Source organism: Lineus longissimus, chromosome 2 (genome assembly GCF_910592395.1).
Source record: "Lineus longissimus chromosome 2, tnLinLong1.2, whole genome shotgun sequence".
Classification (NCBI taxonomy): domain Eukaryota; kingdom Metazoa; phylum Nemertea; class Pilidiophora; order Heteronemertea; family Lineidae; genus Lineus; species Lineus longissimus.
Window position 1 is genome coordinate 5,927,673 of NC_088309.1, and position 21,860 is coordinate 5,949,532.

Sequence of the window (21,860 nt, forward strand, 5' to 3'; positions counted from 1 at the left end):
TTCGTCTGAATACTCGATAATACCTTGGTTACAATGCTGTATTGTTTACGATGGAAAATGTTGGCCTCCTTTTTGCCGCAGCGGTTTTGGTGTCGCAACCAAATCCGCTTTGGTTAGTGAAAATGTGAGAGCAGCCTAGAGACAGTTACAATCACATACAATTGTGGTTTTTTTTAGTTTCAGGCGTTTTTTGATAGAAACTACTGTCGACACTGACCTATATACATCCATAATTTTGTGTCTAGAAGTCCGATCTGTCGGCACTGGTTGTATTGCCAACACCGCAAGGGTAATGTAGCTGCCTTTCGCATGCACTTTATAGCTCCGTCCTTGCGATGTTTGGTAAGACAACCAATACCGACAGTGAGGTACAAGTACATGTATCAATTCCTTGAACCAAACTCCAACCGCTTAAAATGATTAGTTCCGCTGTTCCCTGGTGGCTCCGAGCTCGATATAGAAGTATTCGTTTGAGCTGTGCTCTCAATGTTTTTTTAATAACTATTTCAATATGAGAGGCATTGATCAAAGCACATCTAGCATCCTGAATAAAAAATAATCACTGTCAAAGAGAAGAATTTGCCTACTAACGAAATCATTATGGTAGAAATAGAATATGTTTAAAACAGCGCGATCAACAAAAACGTAAAGGTATTTTTAGACGGTAGCAAGCGCTATCGTAACGGCCTTCCTGCACATGCAGTTTCGTGCCACTTACCAGGCTAAAGGCGTGTGCACGTTGGTAACCTGGCTTAAAATCGCTAATGCCATGTGCGTGGTACCTGCCCTACCCGAGTGTGACATGCTGCCGTTTGAAGGCAAAGCTAAAAATTCCAGCAACTAGAGTAATATTATCATTATTTGATACTGAATGAAATCGGAACCTTCGCTATACTGAACAGCTGCAGATTGGTGTTTTACCACTTATCATGCATTACTCACTGTTCAGATCCAAAAAGAAGAAATATGGTATATGGTGAGGTCATATAATGGTAAACGTTGGAAATGAACTTTGGACTCATATACTGGTTCGGGCAAATACATATACATGTATGTCACTTTACCCAGACATTCTTACTTGTTATCGCATTCAATTTGGCTCCCGGGTAATGAATCCTTAAAGGAAATGAAAGGAAGTTTCACATTCATAACATGCACATACCAATGAGAGAGCGAAGACCTGGTCACCAGTGGAACAATGTCTTAATCGATATTTCAATGAATATATTACCGACTCGCACCTGTCGAGGAGAACATAGGAAAAGCGTGAAAATTGTGAATTATGCAAGAAACGAAAATAAATCGTCACGTGTTTTCCTGTCAAGGGTAATTTTGATAAGCAACTTTTACTTGTTGAAGCTCATAATTAAAAATAGGTTAAAGGGTCTTTATCCCCAACCCCTTATTCCACAGAAACGCATGCGCCAAATTCTTCCTGCTCCTTCAACTGTAGGCCTGGCTGAGCAACGTTTTTAACTCTGCACTTGAGAATGCTCAATACTCGTGTGCAAAGCCGCATCACTCACTTGTACTGCCCTCTGACTGATACGAGCTCTCTTGTCATGAAACTGGAAATGATATCGATCTGCTCAAGTGATGATATCGAAATACGCATGGCATTATTCCCAGGCATTTTGCAAATATTAAACATGGCAAACTGAAAAAAGGGCAATATGTCAAACCTGTTTTCGCCCTTGGGGAACACCTACGCGGCCTACGCACCCTATTTCGATGCCGAGTTACATTCACCTATGTTTGTAAACTGCATCATTTATCAGAGAGATTAAACCGCCGTCAGATAAACAGGGCCTATATGTGGATGCATATCGATATAGTACAACTACATGACGCACACGCACGTGGAAATAAGAGCTCAATAGCCCGCCAATCGACTTCCGGTTCATTGGTATCTCCTTTTATATTTCAATGATAAAGACACAACTGAATTGTCCGGTACAGTAAAATGAATCAGCGGAGATCTAGACATGATAAATGCAACCCAAGATCAGCGTATTTTCCTGAGGAAGGTCGACTCTTAAAGTAGAGATAGTTTAACATACACCAGGCTGTTTACACATAGAATACCAGACCTAGGAATTTAATACAAGTATGTCGCCTAATGGATGGAATCTCATTGCAATAACAAATTCACCTAAGGCAGTTTAGGACCGTCTCTCAGGGCTGTCTTCTACCATTCGACGATCACAGAATGTCAACATCCTTATTAGGCTCTTGAGTACAAATTATTCGGTCAATGTCCTTCGTCTTCGAAATTGGGGTTTTATTGTGCCTTTGACGAAACCTTCAAGGTTTCAGCGTACCTCACATGCATTTATGTGTGTGTTGCAGTAAGACACGTTTCGTGTATATTTCTGTGTACATTCGCACCTGCAATTTCTGAACATTTCTACTCTGAATACTGTTTTTTCCTGACTAATTTTGATCACTATTTTAATGTATGGCATACATTGTACATCTACAATGTACAAACTGTACATTCATTCTCTAGATGGGCCAAATTATTATTTTGTACATGTAAAATTGCATTAAAACTCTCGAATCTGATGGAACAACTAGGTCTCATAATTGATATAAACCAGCCTGCATGGTAGGTTTCGCGCGTGCAAGAGCCCGAAAGGACGTGGACAATTACTTCATACAGCGGCTATATAGAGGACTTCCCTCAAGACGAAGAAGATGATAATAAATTACTAATCCGGATAATGGCTTAACGACTAACATTATTTTATTTGTGATCAATATAACGGATGTAGTGTTTGTATATACGTCCGTCGCCTCAATGTCTGTTTTTTTCGGTTGACATGGTCAATGATGAATGGGCGTTAGCTGTACTGCAAGGCACTCACTCTTATTAGCGAACTGCTAGAGCGTCAAGCAACAGGGAAATTGATATTCCGTCAATACACGGAAAATTAGACAGCTAGCCACCATGGGTATCGAGTTACACTGTCAGTGACTGTCAGGAAACGCAATTCAATTCATTATTCTTATACACCAGCAAATGGCCCTATTCAAATTGCCGGATAACGACCGCGCCAAGAAGTAATTGACCGTGCGCGCGCTATCGAATAACGCGTTTTTCTTCTGAGAGTTGAAACAAAACTGGAAAAAAACGTCAAACACTTTCAAAGAAAACCAACTTAATGAATGAAATAGCAGAAGAACCAACTTATTGAGGATATAATCCCAGTCTTTTACTTGATTGCTTAAAGGGACCACTTGTGTATGAGATATGTTGGTTTTTCATACGAAAATGGCTTCCAGTAGGACCGTAACTTATCCAAACAGCATAATTGAAAAGTCATTGAACTGCAATAAACAATGCACTCGAACGGGGTGTAATCATAGGCCTGCCTGAAATGCACATGCCATGGCGTTGTCCCGAGTCCAAAACTGCCTCCCAACACTGTCCAAAATCATAATTAGAACTCAGCATTAGTGTGATATGACATGTACAAATGGCGGCGCATGGTGGCAAGCAGGGTCATTATCCTCCTGGCCAGGTAAATACCACGCCCAGGTTGTCCCTTTAATGCGTGAATATCTCATGTTCCATCATTCTTACTCCGCCAATTCCGTTCCTTCAGTCGGTGCGATTCAGCCTGGAAAATGAGACGGCTAATCTCCACGGATATCAAGTTAGGACTGTCAGGAAACGCAATCAAATTCATTATTCTGACACAGCAACAAATGACCGACCACCTCATTCCATTTCCAGGGTAAATATTAGTCTTCGGCGCGTACAGACACTCGTTCTGTGTCTGCCAAACATGCCGCCATTCATTACCGTTTATGAATACTGAATATCCTCCAAGATTTTAGAGTCATCACAGGCGCGTGAAGATACCAGAATCCGATCGATCAGGCGCGGCTACAGGTGGCGCAACAGACGCGTGCAGACCGTAGGGTTTATCCCCTTTATTTATGACAGATCATCGAAATTGACCATGAAAATTTGGGAAACACTAGGAATTTTGATGAATGCAGTGCACGCATCAAATTAAAACACACGCAATCAACAAAGCAAAAGTGTTTTCTGGTTCCGTTTTCTGTAGGTTGGGTGGGGGCTGAATGATCGCCAACTGATTTGTTCGTTCTTGTATTCTCACTTGCCTGTGGCCACACTGTGTAATCTGCTTGGAGAATGGGTAGATTTCGATTGGTTTCGACAAATAACTGAGCCTACACTAACGACCAAATCAATCTCCGGTCATGTTTACTAACTTTCTGATCGACACCTGTTTTTGCTTGAACAGACGAATTAACTGAGAAAATCTAATTCAGTGAGAATCTCCACGGAAATACGATAATGGAGGACGAAATCAATATTACTTTAACTTACAGCGCCATTTTTTGTTTTTTGGCGATATCGTTGACGTATGCCTAAATGGGCCCACGGATGCAGAGCCCAATTGATGAATACAAGCGCGTCAAGAAGGCCCTGCTACATCAACAGGAAGAAGACTCCAATATCCAAATTCTTTGTTGTATAGGATGGCCAAGTGCACATTTTAATGTCACCGGGGTATAGCCGATTGAAAGACGTAGTACCCGATTCGCACGGGAATACCTGCATAACGAAAGAATACGATCAATGGACTCCACTTCCTGGAGGTAAAGCTTGGTCGTCTGTACACAGTGAAATAGGCTATTTGTCTCTGTATGTAATCTCTTGTACAATCAGCTCAATTTTGGCGGTGACCAAATATTCATCTCATGGTATTGGTTGTTCCCTCGCCACGCCAATCGAATAAAGATTGACCCATTCACGAAATGCTCCCGTCTTACACCTTAGATCCAGCATCATTTTTCGCGACACATACATATTTCCCTGCATCACCTTCTTGACGGGCGAAAAAAGCAGAGCACCATCCATTAAATGAAATTGAATTGAATTGAATCTGCGTGTTGTCACCAATAGATGAAATGCTACCACTTTAGTAGGTATGTATTCTTTTCACAACCATTATCATGCAATATTGATGTAATAGAAGAGGTATTTCCGAAAAATAAAATCTTCTCGCAGACAACGACCCACCATTAAGTAACCATTTTTCAAATGAAGATCTGACTAATAAGTATAATAAAACGAGTTGGGCTCCTTCCGTTCGTGAATAGATAATCAGAATCATGATTTCTGTCTTCAAATACTTAACTGCAATGCACATGTAAGATTACAGTGATTTGAGTTGGCGCACTTCTGTCAACATTTTGACACCCCAAGAACGTCACATCGTTGGTTTTCATAAAGGTTTAGTAATGTTTGCTATTCGGGCCTGAAACTCTTTATATACATGTATATCGATATCCACAGTTCTGGCTTATTGTCAGTGGATTTATCGAGGATTAAAACATGTCACTGTGTGGACGTTTGAGAAAGAGACTGTCGACTCCGATAGTGACACGGCATAAGCTTTTTGTACACTTGTCATCATCAAGTTTCATATAGAACTAACTTGGAATGTGGCAAATCGCCTAAGCCCAAGCAGGATGAATTTCATCTGTCTGTCGTGTATACGTTTCTTTATGGTGTACATGTAGCATGGCAAACGTGTGCTAGTGACGTATAGACCCACATGTAACAGTATATAGTATCTGTTCTTATACGCATGTTGCCAAAAGATGCTCGATTAACGACACCGGATTCAAGTGGTGGCGGTACAAATCAGAAGTTATGTGTTCAATGAAATTTCTGTGATAAAACTCCTGATGTCAGAAATATGTAGTTTGCCAACTTTACTCGAATCGACATATTCTATACCTTTCTCAAACTTCCACATTCATGTTTCATGTAGTTCATGATATTGTCCTATTTCTGTTTATACTTAGCGATGGTTCGTTTCATGATATCCAAACAGGGTCCGAGAAGTCTTTCGAACGATTCTACCTCTAAAAATGCTAGTTTAACCTTACCAACAGCATACACATTAGCAGACCTAGGTTTATTCTCAACCAACGCCATTTCACCGAAGTATTTCCCTTTCCCGGATCGAGCGACTTCCGCCTCTTTACCGTCTTTCGTAATCGTAATTTTTACATTTCCATCTTCTATAAAGTACATCCCATCAGCATCATCACCTTCTTTGAGAATTATGCAATCCTGATAAATCCTGGGTGTAAGTGCATCAGCAAGATTCATACGTTCATACTGGTCCAAATGTTTCAACATAGGCACACCCTCCAGTAAACTCTCGTACATTTTACGTTTCTTGAATGCTGCCTTTAGCACAATAGTCCGGAAAGAGTTCCTCGTCATTGCCCATAGTACGCCCTTGGTTTTTGCGACGACAGTTGCGGACCGGGGCATGTTGTACATCAGCGCCAACTCCCCGAAACTCCCCTGATCTTCAAAGACATGCACACGTTTCTGCTCCCCGTTTACCGTCACCAAAACATCATAGGTCCCTTGGTCAATAACGTAAAAATTGTCACCGTCATCACCCTGTTCGATGACATGTTCACCAGGCGTGGCACGTTTTTCGAACATTGCATCAAGGACGTCCTGCATCTGGTCAGGGTCTAATGAACGGAAAAGCAAGATCCCACCTACCGCCTCTAAGAGTCTCTCCCGCTGGTCATCCGTCTTTGGATGGACGACCTTCTCAGTGTCGTCGTCCGCTTCAGGATCGTATCTTTCCGCAGAGACGGAGTGCCGACGGGCAAAACGATTGTTTTTCTGGGTAATCGGCCTGAACTCACCAGGGTCAGGCTCCCTGGCCTGGTCATCATCATCGACGATGATATACATCGGGACATTTTTATTCGCCTTTTTGTCCCGAACTTTCGTGAAATATTCCACGGCGTATTCGTATATATCCATGGGCTTTTCCCGCAGGACGGAAACCGTGAAGTCCCGTAACATGTCCCCTAACCCGTCCGGTATTTCCAAGTTCATTTTCAATATTTTTTAGTTCCGCGACGAAATAAATTCACAGTATTCCGATATGGTCTCTGCGTTAATCCGGTGAATTTGATGAGAGCTATAATCCGTCTGTTATCAGCCACCAACACACATCCGCAACGCGATATAACTTACTCCGGTCGAACTATACTAATCCTCCCTTCTCACCGGAACCGTTACTCCATCTCGAATGCATATTTTATAACCAGCCGCCAGAGGAATATATGCTCTGCGAATCAATTATACAAACCCGCAGAAAGCGCCAATCGCAATAAGCGTCACATGTCAACATCGGCGCGATCGATATAGAAACCTTTCTCCAGGTACAGAGTTACATATATGTTGTGCCATCTTTTGTGTTCAATCAGACATATCATTGGGACAGGGTTGATGTTGGTCGATAAAACCCCTGGCACCATTGGTCAATTGAAGTTACAGGCCATATAGATTGATATATTGATTGTTTACCTCAAGTAAAGGTTTCAAGGAATGCATAGTTCTGCTGCCATCATAGGGAAATGAGAAATGTATTGCTTTTATTGGTATTGGTAATAAAATATTTATGGCCGTCATTTTGAGAGGGAAAGAAGTACACGAGAAGATTTGCATCAAAGTTATTCACGATATGCGATTAGAATGATTTATGGACACTTTACATGATGCATTAGGATATTGTCGTGACTAACAGCTTTATTCTAAATAAATCGTCCATATCAATGTATTACACAATCCTTACAATGTTAACATTGTGAGGATTTTGAAACACACTGATATTTATGGACTATCCCTTAGAGTCTCAGTAGACAGCGTTTAAAATCGTTCGGAATACAGTTTGCCTGTGAGATACCAGTGAGACCAATCAAAACTGACCAAATTTCTGAGCAGACGCCAACCTCGGTCGGAGAACATGTATATACCATCCGCAACAGAATGTATTGCAAATATACATGTTGAACCTGAAATGGCGAATATTCATGAGACCGAGGCTAATAGGGAGCTACCTTTATTTTGATTTCCACTTCATTCAGAGGTGAAAATAACAAAATTATATCGACTCGGATACCTTCATATGTATTCCTTTACGATCGCAGTGAACTCTAAACTTTCTAAATATATGTAGACAATCTCGATTTCCACATCGATTTCATCACGAAATATATAAGTGACATATAAACATGCAGAAGTCTGTCTGGTCGCTGATGCAGCATAAATCCCTGCGTTTTCAGAGTTCCTGTGTATGCAGCATGGAATACACGTATGCTCCTAATACATAGAATTTGAATTTATCATCGGATGCTCAGTTAACTAGATTCGTGGTCGAGTGTCATCATTGATCTGTTGATCGCTAAGCAATCTCCCGCCCGTTACAACCAGCTGGGTTCAAGGAAAGCAATTACTTGATGTAGATCTGTTTGAGTAAAAATTACCCAGATGCAATGACCATGTATGTAGCGGAGTCAAGGTCTGCAGGTCAAGGTCAGTGCAGGTCAAGGTCAATGCAGGTCAAGATCATTGCATGTCCTACTCTTTTTATGACTTCGTGATCAGTATCCAATCTGTGAACCGTAATGCGTATACAATCATCAAAGACATTGCCATATCATGTGCGAGTCAAACAATGTATGTCTGCAACACACAACGCTAATGATGACAGCTCGATACAATATCTGTCCTTCACCTATAGGCCTTAATCTTGGCACTAGATACAGTCTAGTCTATTCGTGACAGGTCCTACGTACCAGTCATCTTGCCGTGATTTGAATTGGGTATTGCTGTAAGTGCTGACATCTGGCTTTTTCAAAAGCTAACTTTAACTTGCCGGGATACGGCAAGGTTTGTGAAAGCCGTTGTCTCCCTTTAACGTTGCTTAATTACGACGACCACTTTCTCCTGGCCATTATTTTCAATACCGGTTCGGTTCTTCACGAAATAGACCATGCATAAAGGTGTTTGATCATATTGATAAATTTGTGATAGCCAAATGGCATGACTAATTTACCATAAGAAACGAATCAGTAGCGACAGCTGATTTGAATTTTTCATCTCGCTAACCCATAATTAAAGTCTAAGGCGGTATTCTCAATCTTGACCATACATGTACATGTAGTCTCAGTGCAACAAGCAAACGGATATTTGTCTAAATATCGCGTGGGCCTTAAAAAACGTGTCGAAATTTATGAAGCAAATCACTCACTCAGTTCTAAATGGGTCTAATTATAATTATGTGCCCAGTAAGGCATGTAGGAATTGATCTGTTTGTATATGGAATTCTTAAGATATGGACGGGATGACTGGAATTTCCGCGAAATTGCGCTGAATAGTTTAATTGACGGTTATATTGCATCTTACTTTATAGGCCCAACACTGGCCAATAGATACCAAAGGCCTTCCAAAGTAAACACGCGGTTGACCTGAAATGGATGTCAAAAAGAACAAATGGTCAACCAGCTCCTGATTGGTGGACTCTTTAAGATTTATGTACACAAAATCAACTTATTTTAAACTTCACATTTAACTTCCTTCGAGTAAAATTGATTTTTCTCTTGAAAGTTTATCAATCACCTAAATCGATCGGAATTTAGTCTCGTTTGATATATATCAAGAGTGTTGCAAATTAGGCTTCTCTTTTAAACGGCGGATAGACTTCCAACAAGTCAACGTGTCTGCTTCGGAACAAGATAGACAATCTTTTAGAATCTACGTCCGGAAAAGTGAAATGATTTTTTACTTTTGGTACAGTTCTTTTCGGAGAGTATCCTTTCCTCTTGTCACAGGATCCTTGTAGACCAAGCAACCTACGTATTGTGACTTTGTTGCAGCTTTCGTTTTCGTATGTACACTAAAGGTTATCATAACGCAGAGAGCGCCAACTGCATAAACTAACAGAGACACTTGATTCCGGATATTGTCGGTACTTTCTTCCCAAAATGGGCGATCCAGAGCTTTCCGCAATCGGGAATGATGTGCTTCATGCGAGGGGTGGCGGTGGTGGCCAAAAGCGGATCATCGCCGGCAGTGTTTACGAGCCAAAGGCTATCATGAGGAACTTTCACCTTGACCTCCAACTGAAGGAGGAAAAGGAACGTATCGAGGCCGCAAAAAAGATCCAAATGCGCAACTTAGATCATCGCAAGTTTTCATTGAGGACGAAACTGATGAATCAAGACGCGCAACTGTATAAGCAAGGGATCCTTAGACAATCAGAACTTCGTCACAAACGCGGAAAACACGACCGCTCCAACATGAAACTTCTTTTGACTATGCAAGACAAGATGCACGCTCGTCAGTTGGATATGAGCAATCTAAACACTTCCTCCTGTATCCTGCATCCAACCAATGCTTTTGATGATATACCGGCAGATGGAAGGGCAAGAGCGAGTACTCTTGAGAGTTACTTTCGACAGCAAAGTTTACTACAGCGCCGGGAAAAATTGAGGAGTAGGGACAAATTAGCCCCAAATCATATTCAACCCGAGGAGAAGCAATTCGGTTCAAATGCCAGAAGGAGTACAGAGCTTCGTGGCCGGGACTTTCAAGGTGATCGAATAGTCTTGCCAGACATTAATGAGCACAAAAGGAGCTCCTTGGATAGCAACAGTCTCGTACGGGATATGAATTCAGCTTTATCAGGCAGGTTGTCGCATTCGCTTGAGAGCCTTCCTAAACAGCCAAGCCCACTGCCGGAGCTAGAGCTAACACACTTGCCGCCACGCCGCGTGTCCCGGCTCCGCAGCGTGACCATTGGACGAACGTTGGACTTGGAGGAAATGCTCGAGCGGCAGAAGGCCCGTGCCGCGGAGGGGAAAGTCCGACGTCGATCCGACGAAAAGGCACCAGACTACGAAAGACTGGACAAAGGAAAGTTGTATGAAAGCACGGACCAGTACGACACTGAAATTGAAGAGGCTGATAGAATGTTTCGGAAGTGTCGCTTCAACACGAAAGACACTACTGCGGAACATGTAGACTTCGATCGGGAGGTCAGCAATATCAGCCACTCCTTCATGGACGCTTGATGAGAGTTTCACGACATATGTATATACTGATCACTTGCTCATGGTTAAAGGAATTGATACCGAATTTGTCTCACCACACACCGCCAGGGTGGAGCTATACCTTGTAGGCCCGCAAACCGAGGTGCCCAGAACGCCGAGATTTTGCCAATAAAATAACACCTCCACCCGAGTGATCTTTGGCGAGACAACCAATTTCGACAGTCACGACAGGTATTTCAAAATTTCAGTCAAGTGGTTCAAAAACAAATCGGTGACGAAACTTTGGAGTCAGTGATCGATTCATGTACAGTGTACAAGACATGCAGGCACGTTACTCAAGAGCATTTAAGAGAGTTGTGTGTATGATATTTTAGTCGTGGTGCCTATGTAATCAAGAATATCATAGATTTTAAAAAACAAATTTAGATCAGTTTTAATAAAGAAGATGATAACCTGCGACCTTGTGCAATGCGGATCAAAAGTAACTCTATTTTCAATTGGGCAGTATATATTACACTGTTGATGGAAAATTGATTAAGTGGTGATAAATTAGAATTAAATATTTGCAAACCCAATCTGTCAATCAATTTAGTCTATTTTTAAAGTCACGTGCACGGAATGTCCGGGATTTACCGTAGCTGATTTGATAATAGATCGCCGACGTGTCATGGTCATTTCCTGCAATGGGCCGTTTCTGACGAACGATACGATAAATATGACACTCGGACAGCATCATTCAGACCTGAAAGTTTCAGATGAAAGAATGCATTTCGTTCAACTGAGTGTGTTATCTGCGTGAACTCGGCAAAAAACAGACTGTCACTCGTGAAATTGACTATAGATACTGTGTCAAGGCTATTTAGCCTGTTGAGGCGCCTCTGTTTCACAGAGGCCTTAACATTAGATAGGCCTTTCGAACAGGCGTCCCTTAACCGGCTGAATACCGTCGAAAGAGTATAGTATCACTCGCAAACATATAAAGAACAACATGAAATCATTTGTTTGCATAAAATTATTATTTCCAATTAAGAACAGAAACTGCATTGCTAAGATCACATTACTACACCTAACGGTATAAATGTTCTTCCAAACATGCTAAATAAAAGTCAACTTTGCTTACATCAATAGGGAGTTTTCGCAAATCCCCCGAAACGCCAACGTGAACGCCTATCTCATTGTTCGACGACAATGAGATAGCCGTTCACAATGACGTTTCGGGCACTTTGCGTAAACAAGTGATGTCCCGAGAGAAAGTTTCACTCTCCGTAGGCGAGATAACGATTTTGTCAGTGTTAAATTCTCCTGAGTAGAGGAACCTCCATACTTGAAATCCTATTCCTCCGTGGTTGATCGTACCTTTTTAAACGTTCCAATGACGTTTTTGACTAGAGGCGCAGAGTGGTCGCCTAATATGAGCTTGATATGTATACCACATTGTTTGTACATTCTAGTTGCTTGATACCAATCCAAAAACTAGAGAAAAACTACGTGGTCTTCCCACTTTATTATATTTTGTGCGAACTATAACCATGATAAATGCACTGCGGTTAATAGGGATTGTTCCTCCAACACTACCTTTAATAGTCCACCGAGGCTGACGAAATGCGCTCATCTCTTGTAGAGGGAGGGGCTTGGTCGATCTAAACAAACCTCCCCGAGTGATGCGGATAATGGCGTATCTTTTAGGAAGTGACTACTTGGCAAGCCCGGCTTACCAAACAGCGACTTTTTCTTGTCCTGAATGGCGAGCCGAACTCATTAATATTAAAGTAAAGTCTCCAGCTCGCCAAACAGGGTAGATTTTTTACCTGTTTGGCAAGCCCGGCTGGCCGAACAGGGTGGCTTTTTAGTGCTGTTTGGCAAGCGGCTCTCCAAACAGGACAAAAAAAGATGCCTGTTCCGCGAGCGGCTTGCCAAATAGACCCGGCCTATCTTTTATACAGTCAAGCCGTTATTCTCGGCATACCCCAAGCTCCTGCCTGTCGTACTACCCCTTTAATACATTGCTTTGAACTTTTGAAAGAGGTATGTTTGGTGCAAATGGCCAGGAATACTGTCTGAGCCATCCAAGGGGGCAATGAGACTGTGGTTATCCGGATTGACAAAGAATGCTGCCGACCGTCTGGTGTGCAGCCGCCGTTTTTCGTGAAGTGCTGGAAGACCAGCGCGGTGAACCTGCAACGAATGAGAGGATCAAAGTAGTTTATTACTGGATTAAGGTAATATGGTGATGAGTTTTCGCATATCCCCCCCCCCCGCAACGCCAACGCCTATGTAAGCTTGCAGGGTGAGCAAGACCAGACCTTGATAGGAAATTATTTTTATGATGAAACTGTTGCACAGAGAGATATTCCGTGGTGTTTGATCCTCATTTCAATTAAAATGTCTCAAATCGCCCGATGAGCCAAGGCAACTTTAAGGACAAACCATGTGAAGAGGAGACATGTTACATGTAGTCTGACCTCACCACGCGGGCATAAGAGCAGGCTTATCATCAGTATCTTATAGAAACTGCTTACCGCCCCTTCGTATCCTCCCGACGTGAGGAATTCAAAGGATTCACTCGGAATCAAAGTGAAAATCCCTTCTCTTGGTTCGACGTACACCCATTCACCAGATCGTGTTTGTAACTGTAAACAAAATACGTACATTGGATCTGAACTAAAAGATGGTTTCTCTGGAATAAAGCGAAGGACTATCAGCTACATGTAGTAGATCGGACAAATTTAGAAATTTGCGCCTTTTCCTGTCGCCAAGTCCATGAAGGAAAGGCGATCAGGATGACGAATGGACTACATCGGCGGCTATTTAGAAGGTGAATGAGTGAAAGCGCTAGGTTCTAACTTAAGATGGTTCACTTGGTAATGCAATCACTAACCTCGAGGCCTCCAACATCCCTCTGCATCATTATAGTTAGAGTGCCAAAGTCTTTGTGTGCGCCAAGTCGTTGACCACTGGTGACACCTGTTCATTAGAAGAAAAGAAATGAAACACTATTATAGCGATGATAACATGAAGATTGTGGTTGGAGTGCGGCCACCGATTGGTTAAATTGCAATCTCGTCATGTTGACATCGCTCCGTTGCAGGTCGCGGCGACTAAAATTGCTCGCTTGCATGGCGCTTTAGTAAAGTGCCCTGTGCTGAACTAAGCCTGTACATGTATTAAACTTTGCAGTTGAAAGGTACACTGTTGTTTATTATCAAATGGTTTTAAAATGTTACATAGTTAAATGTATTTGGTTAATTGCATCTCAGCACAGACAATGGTTTTAAAATGTTACATAGTTAAATGTATTTGGTTAATTGCATCTCAGCACAGACAAGCAAAGGTCAGACGAATTTGAAACATTGTGGTTGTCTGGTTTGAACACCAAACAGAATCTAAAGGCAATGTCAGATGATGCCAGACAGTGCATTTTTTTCTTACTCTCACTAAAGTCTTAAATATACATGTACAACAAAATGTATGAAATCAACCTCCTCAGGACGGAACAGTGCGATTTCTTTTATTTACTGCAAGGAGCATCCATCTCCACTAGAACAAGCACAATAGCGAGTGGCGCGCCTGCGGAGGTTGTGTCAATATTGATAATTGTTGCTTGGGATACCAGCACCGTACGTGTACCATTGCTACGCAGCATATGGGGCTATTCCTCTCATTGGGAGATTGGGGTTGTGTATGACATTCATTGCAAAAATGCAGCCAATTTGAAATAAACAGCATACTTGCCTTCTTTGATTGGTGGATATTTCAAGAAGCGGAGTGATGTCATGTTGCCTGGTTGCCCAATTTTAGAATGAAGTTTAGCAATAGCGTCAGCGTCCTGCAAGGTGGGGTGTAATCTTAATGCATTTCGGACACTAATTAAACAGTACAGTAATGTTTTAGAGTTGATGAGATCTGAGATAGTTGCGCATTCTATTTCGGTTAGGTATTCAAATGCCGAATGTTTTCGCTCATAACAGGATTTGTTATTACTTCAGACCATCGACAAAGTCGATACTACATTAATGTACAACCAGGGCTCTCAATTACATGATTCCTACACCGTATAACGTGTAGGCCGTACAGGATGTCCCCAAATTAGGTCTCAACTCAACCAATCTTACCTGAAGAGCCAATGCTTTTCCAAATAATCGCAGAAAATGTATTGACAACTTGTGTAGTCGCTTAAAGAACGTTGCGTGTGATTGACAAAAATTAGGTATATCATCTTCGGGCCACTCAAGACGCTGGAATTAAATGAAAATGTAGACCAGACGTGGCGATGACATTGTATCTTCAAGCCTTCGAACAGAATATGATTATTGCAGCTAAACTGATATAAATATACCTCCCGGGTATACCACTGGTTTTCTTTGCATGATATAACGATCGACTTCCGTTATTCTGAAGTCACCGCTCACGACGAAGCGAGACAGGTGACTTCTCAGCGGGAAGAGACAACTATAGGTCTGCGCTCAGACGCAGGTTTTTAATCAGGGTTAAATGTAGTTCTTCCAAGGTCGGTCGGTGTAGACGTTTGAAATGTTCTAGGATAGAATTTCCAGCGAACAAAGTTCATGTAGTTTATCATGCGCTTCATCTCTGGGCTATTGACGGTCATGGCCTCTTCAGAACTATAGGCCCAGCATCCCGGCAAGCCGTCAGAATACGATAGGGCCGAACACTAGTCCAGGGGACAGTTTTCTACTTCTACACTGGGTAACTACAATTGCAAACGGAAGTTTCCGTAGCAGTGTGACAAGCTGTTCGAAAGATAAATGCGTCTGTCTCGATATTAGTGCACTTAGTTCTATACCTACATCATTATTGTTGTGACGTACCGGAATATTATCCCTGGTACCATCAAAGTCCACCATGTGCGGTATGTAGTTATAATCTTCCTTATAGTCAGCCCGGTCTCCCTCTAAACCTGAAACACTGAAGAGGGGCGTTGGACATTAAGGGGGGACAATAGTCATGAGCGCTGGGAGGTCAGTTGATGGTCTACAGGTGAATAGATAATGTACATTGTATTGCACAGCGAGTTAACGAACTTGGTGTGAGGTTTAACTTATTAAACAAATGAGATACAGGCATGAGTAAGTACACGTATTCACGTATTTTGCAATAGTAGGGACGCCTTTTGTAATGGGCCTTAATGATAAAAGATATGTACCCTTTCCCCATGCCGGCCAAGACCCGATGTTGTGTAATAGCGCCCAACCAAAGCGGCACACAACAAATTCTCATTATAAGGGGAAAACATGCAGAAGAAGAATGACAAAAGATGGGCGGGCGAGAAAGTTTTTCTGCAGACCATTGTCACTTACACTTCTTGTTCGACTGGCGTCCACCCCATTGTTCCACCTCCCTTGGCCCTCAAAGCTTTCTGTTTTATGTCTTTTGGAAGGTCAAAGAAATCATCGGACATTTTCCACATATCGGCCATCTGCAAATACAGGTATATATTAACGAGCAAGACATGTCAATAATAGTTGATATGCATGCCACTAAGGTGTCATCCGAATTTATGAAAGGTTAGGGCTCAGACCACGCGAACTACAACGGAGTTCGTCAGATCAGTGTCAGCGTTCACCGAGAGAGTCAATTCAAACCGCTAAAAGTAGTGATGACACTGTATGCCACTTTTGGGATTTGACAAAAAGGCACAACCGCCGATCGGAATCAAACCACACCGAATCGGCAAGATTTTCGTCTCACTCGGCACACAGCTTGACCGTAAAGCCACAGGCGTTTGTGCCGGAAGGACTATGATTCGAGGGACTATTTTTCCTTCTACATCACCACCTATGTAGAGCTAATGTACACCACGGTACATACATCGCATGATACACCGTGGTCTGGTGTGAACGTTCGCTGTAGAACTAAATCACTTGTCCTTCACAAACGCCTGTGACATAGGCCCTATCAGCATGTCGCCGTATGTCAATGACGTGACAGTCATATAAGCAAGAGAGCATGTCACACTAGTTAGAGCTTACCTCCTTATTCGAGATGCCATGGTTGATGATGAAGGCAAAGCCGACGTCGGTAAAAGCCCGGTGGAGTTCTTCAGAGACCTTCTGGCATTCGTCCGATGTCGGATCGAAGTCGATATTATCCGGACTGCAGGCAGAACAATCGACGATTGGAGATACATAATCCATGTTTAGCGTCAGTTGTTGTGAATTTATCGAAGGAAAACAGTCTGGCTATAGCATTGCGTGTATATTGGTGTTATAATAATGATCGATGCGTCTAGGCCTATACCAACTACCTATCTGGTTGCCCTGGTGGCGGTTTTTTCCACAACATTCGCCATTGGGCCAGTCTTATGTATTATTCAGTCAATTCCGGCGAGTCTCAACCTGCACATAAACTGTGCATAAATTTTCATAAGCATTGTTGGCTGGAGTTCAATAACACTATGCTGAGTCATGGTGACGTGCTGATTTGGGTCACTGGAGCAGATACGCCACAAAAGGGTAATAATGTCCACGTCCTTTCGGGCTCTTGCATGCAGGCTGGTTTATATCAATTATTGTGTGGTTGGGGCGGCTTGGGACTGCCACCTGCAATAAAATTGCCGAATTAAAAAAAACAAAAAGGTCTCTATGAATTTCTTAGACTTTCAAGGGGTCTCTAGTTTTAATATTTCATATATATCTCGTTTTTTTTGGTAGCTGTCTAACCCTGTATTTTTATGCTTAGGCATGGGTATTCATCTCTTGTAAAGCGCCACTGACAATTATTTTTTGAAGCGGTGCTATATGAAATAATGTTTTTTTAGATTATCATTTATGTAGCCTATATATAGGCCTATATATTTATTTGATAATACACGTACCTAGTCAAATACAATTATTTGAAAGACTCTGATAATAGTTTGTCCTCCATCGACCGTGATAAAATTGTTATAAAAAACTTCCTTGAGCTAATCAAGGTCAAAAAAGAACGCAGACAATATCACGATCTTGTTTTTAATAACTTTATTGAACAATAAGTTATTAGAGTATAGAGTTTCTACAGCCGGGGATAGAATGTCCGGGGACCAAGCATTCTATCACTCACTTTAATCTGGAGCTATTGGTGGTCATGGCATCTTGTACAGAACCATTTATAGCATAATCCGACAGAATACAATAGGCCCGGACACTTTTCCAGGGGAAATTTTCTGCTTTTACACTCCCCCGACTCCTCCGAAGTATCGGCGATATGTGACCTGATCATCCTGATAATGTTGATGTGATTGTGACAGCGAAAGTGGTGCGACAACACACTTGGTCCTGATTGTACTTCACAGGAACCGCTTGTTGCCGACAAAGTCAAGACAGTTACCAGGCGTTACCTCATGCAGTTAAGTCCAATCAACCTAAAGCCACGATAAAATACATCATCAACGGGCTAATGCAATTTGAACGACCAGCACAAGAAGGACGTGTCAAATTTTGTCCTGGATTATGAACGGGCACCAATGATGAAATGTACAAACAACCACTGATTGTGAAACTTTCAATATAGCATTTGAAATGTTTAGGACAAATTCAAATGCTTAACTTGAACTGGTATCTTCATCTGTTGATATTTAAAAATCACTAATAGGTTTTACAAAAAGATATTTCTAACAAAAAGCTATGAAGGCACTATATTTGTGAATAGGTGACGCTCCAGTTTGGTAGGATTCGCATCCTAGTGTAGCAGAATGGAATGACCACTGGAAAACGTGTCCCTGGTTGGTGACCTCGGGTTAAGGTATGGTTCTACTGAGACTTGGCCCAGAGTTATTTCTGTCTCCATGGAGGTTTTTTCACGGAGGGAAGAGTTGTTCCATGACCCTGAAAATAAAATAAGATACAGCGATACTATAGGGAGCGTCTCAGAAGCTTAATTGTTGTGCCCTAAAGACCAGTCTCCATCTCGTATGTGAATTTGTTCCCCTGTGCGTTTCTTGCGTTTCTTGCGTGCCACTACGATTCTGCACAAATTGCAGTTATAACCCTGTACTGAACTTCCAGCGCTATTGCCTCCGTAGCCTCCGCCCATACGAGCGTTGTCTCGATGTCAATACATTTGAGGGTCAAGATGGAGGAGACGTTTCGTTAGTCTGCTCTGGATATACGATCATATGCATCAGGTGGATCTGAGTCGTATTTGGTTACACAAGTTCTGCATCCTACCTGCTTAAACTGGGCACTGCACCTCGTCATTCTGAAAACTGGCACTCATCATTCTCCCTCACACCTCATGGGCCGAGGGGTCAGTCACCTCTGAAATCATGTGACAGATCAAGTTAATGGTCAAATTCAGGAACACATGTAAAGATAAAGATAGATTCCAATAAATTTTCAGCAAGACTTACCTTTCATTTTGACAGTCGCAACGTGAATTAAGACTATAGAGACCTGCCACTTTAGTTTTCCTGGCAATATGGTCCATCAGAATAGCACCAGGTAGCATACTAATTCTGTCTTTATCATACCTTTAAAGGCACTATGGCAAACTTCAATCTCCAATCAAATCAAAGTATGTTGGATCAAATACCCACACAGGGTCTCCTAATTATCATGATCATATACATTATCAAATGATAACATATCGCCTTCTCTTTCAGCGAAACCGAGACAGAATTATTCACATTGTGTTCAACTGCGTTCATTTCGCAGTCAATTCATTAGTTACCAATGTATGCCTTAGAGGGGGCAGAATGGCACTGTTTAGACAAGAAGCCTCTCCAACAGCCCCAGGAATATTGGATAGAACGGCACTGTACTGGGTCCCAATAATAAATATTGCCATAAAGACATATGATATTGTTTTGGGACTTATGTAAGATTAGTTCTCTCCGCCAAACCCAAGACTGAAGGATTAAAATCTTGTGTTTATAGGCTAACAAATGCAAACACTTTCAAGTGAACCCCCTACGAGAGACGAGTGGCTCTTCTTCTCTCCGACTTTGACACCCTGCTACGAACATATCAATAGATCAGCCAGCGGTCCTTGGTGTCGCCGCGTGGGTTACGTCCAGTGAAATTGTTTGCAAAGGTCAGGGAACCACGATCTGACATCCATAACCAGCGTATCCCCTTTTCATGCCAGTTATAGTCGGGTGCTACACCACAGTCGGGATAGTGGCCGCCAAATGAATGGTTGTTGAATTTAAAATCATGAAATCATGAGACAGATCAAGCTAAGGGTCAAACTCAGGAACGTCAAGATCAAGATTTCCTTCCAATAAATTTTCAGCAAGACTTACCTTTTACTTGGACAATTGCAACGTGAATTAAGACTATAGAGACCTGCCACTTTAGTTTTCCTGGCAATATGGTCCATCAGAATAGCACCAGGTAGCATACTAATGCTGTCTTTATCATACCTTTAAAGGCACTATGGCAAACTTCCATCTCCAATCAAATCAAAGTATGTTGGATCAAACACCCACAAAAGGTCTCCTAACTATCATGATCATATACATTATCAAATAATAACATATCGCCTTCTTTTCGGCGAAACCGAGACTGAATTATTTACATTGTGTTCAACTGCGTTCATTTCGCAGTCAATTCATTAGTTACCAATATATTCTTTAGAGGGGGCAGAATGGCACTGTTTAAACAAGAAGCCTCATCAACAGCTTCAAAGAATATTGGATAGAACGGCACTGTACTGGGTCCCAATAATAAATATTGCCATAAAGACATATGATATTGTTTTGGGACTTATGTAAGATTAGTTCTCTCCGCCAAACCCAAGACTGAAGGATTAAAATCTTGTGTTTATAGGCTAACAAATGCAAACACTTTCAAGTGAACCCCCTACGAGAGACGAGTGGCTCTTCTTCTCTCCGACTTTGACACCCTGCTACGAACATATCAATAGATCAGCCAGCGGTCCTTGGTGTCGCTGCGTGGGTTTCGTCCAGTGAAATTGTTTGCAAAGGTCAGGGAACCACGATCTGACATCCATAACCAGCGTATCCCCTTTTCATGCCAGCTATAGTCGGGTGCTACACCACAGTCGGGATAATGGCCGCCAAATGAATGGTTGTTGAATTTAAAGCTGTTAACTGTTTTACGTCAATTTACATATAATTAGACAAACCTTCATAAATTCAGTGGAGATTTTCACATCACAGGATAGAACAGCAGTGATGGCATCTCGCAGATTTAACACGATCACTCCCATCTTCACCATCATGACTTGGACGTGCGCCTTGTATTTGATCAGGGATGGCAATTAAAATTGCCGCTGAACATGTACATGAAGTACAATGATGTACATAATTCACACATTTTCTGGCTTGAAATTTCATTCCCGCCTTGATTGTATGACTATTTCTACAATAAAAACCCTTTGAAACCAACCCATACCTTTATCAGGAATATATGCTGTGCCTTACCTTCTGCTGCAGCCGTTCTGATTTGTTTCGGCAAATTTAAAGGCATTTTTACGTTTGAAATCGGAGAAGTGTTCCTGCCATGTTCTCCGCATCTCACACACAAACCGACTGGCGTTCAAATCAACCGCGACCGATCATGACCAAAGACAATAAATTCGTCGTCACAGCCGGCTGGGCACCCCCTTGAACCAGGGCGGCCAGCACTTATCTGCTCAGGAGAGACCTTTGTTCTGTCAATGATCATTATGACAGGCATTGTCAAAATGTGGGATTGGCCTTAGCATACATACTTGTACATGTACATTTGCCGAGCTGTGGAAATGCATTAGGCAGGTTCCGTAGGCCAAAAGACGATGTAAATGCATTTTATCGACGATTTTTTTTATTCATTTCCCCATTCCTCCTACAACCAAGCATAAAAGATGGTTCAGTGTCGTGTAAATCAATTAACAGATGGAGGAAGTGATGACTCGAAAGACATTCGTACTTTGTAGTTCGTCGTTCGTAGGGCGCTCACTTTCGAAACATCCAACCATTCGAAACAGAATACAATTGCCAA

General features: G+C 42.0%; 2 protein-coding genes and 1 long non-coding RNA gene across 4 annotated transcripts; all 3 read right to left on the bottom strand.

Annotated features, from left to right (window-relative positions):
• Positions 1–2,728: 2,728 nt before the first annotated feature.
• LOC135503566 (cAMP-dependent protein kinase type II regulatory subunit-like) lies at positions 2,729–7,096 on the bottom strand. The gene has a single exon (XM_064797173.1). It carries the CDS (start codon positions 6,914–6,916, stop codon positions 5,831–5,833), a length of 1,086 nt encoding a protein of 361 aa, XP_064653243.1. The 5' UTR covers positions 6,917–7,096; the 3' UTR covers positions 2,729–5,830.
• Positions 7,097–11,944: 4,848 nt separating this feature from the next.
• On the bottom strand, positions 11,945–17,292 carry LOC135503573 (uncharacterized). 2 transcript variants are annotated; one of them, XM_064797176.1, is made up of 8 exons: positions 16,908–17,292; positions 16,236–16,354; positions 15,726–15,843; positions 15,030–15,152; positions 14,650–14,743; positions 13,796–13,881; positions 13,437–13,547; positions 11,945–13,092 (listed from the first exon to the last, which is right to left on the bottom strand). In XM_064797176.1, the coding sequence occupies exons 1-8, from the start codon at positions 17,070–17,072 to the stop codon at positions 12,913–12,915; spliced, it is 996 nt and encodes a 331-aa protein (XP_064653246.1). In that variant the 5' UTR covers positions 17,073–17,292; the 3' UTR covers positions 11,945–12,912. The 2 variants fall into 2 exon arrangements, with proteins under 2 accessions (XP_064653246.1, XP_064653247.1); XM_064797177.1 differs by having other exon boundaries at positions 11,963–13,092; positions 15,747–15,843.
• Positions 17,293–17,930: 638 nt separating this feature from the next.
• LOC135483674 (uncharacterized) lies at positions 17,931–21,390 on the bottom strand. The gene is made up of 3 exons (XR_010446355.1): positions 21,302–21,390; positions 19,083–19,172; positions 17,931–18,740 (listed from the first exon to the last, which is right to left on the bottom strand). It is a non-coding gene; the product is annotated as an uncharacterized LOC135483674 (long non-coding RNA).
• Between the last annotated feature and the right edge of the window lie 470 nt (positions 21,391–21,860).

Excerpts from the sequence above, each read along its gene's own strand:
- LOC135503566 (XM_064797173.1), bottom strand. The coding sequence starts at position 6,916 with ATGAACTTGGAAATACCGGACGGGTTAGGGGACATGTTACGGGACTTC.
- LOC135503573 (XM_064797176.1), bottom strand. The coding sequence starts at position 17,072 with ATGGATTATGTATCTCCAATCGTCGATTGTTCTGCCTGCAGTCCGGAT. Across the intron at positions 15,844-16,235 it reads ACGCCAGTCGAACAAGAAGT|TGTTTCAGGTTTAGAGGGAG; the intron begins GTAAGTGACAAT and ends GCCCCTCTTCAG. Across the intron at positions 15,153-15,725 it reads TACGTCACAACAATAATGAT|CGTCTTGAGTGGCCCGAAGA; the intron begins GTAGGTATAGAA and ends ATTTAATTCCAG.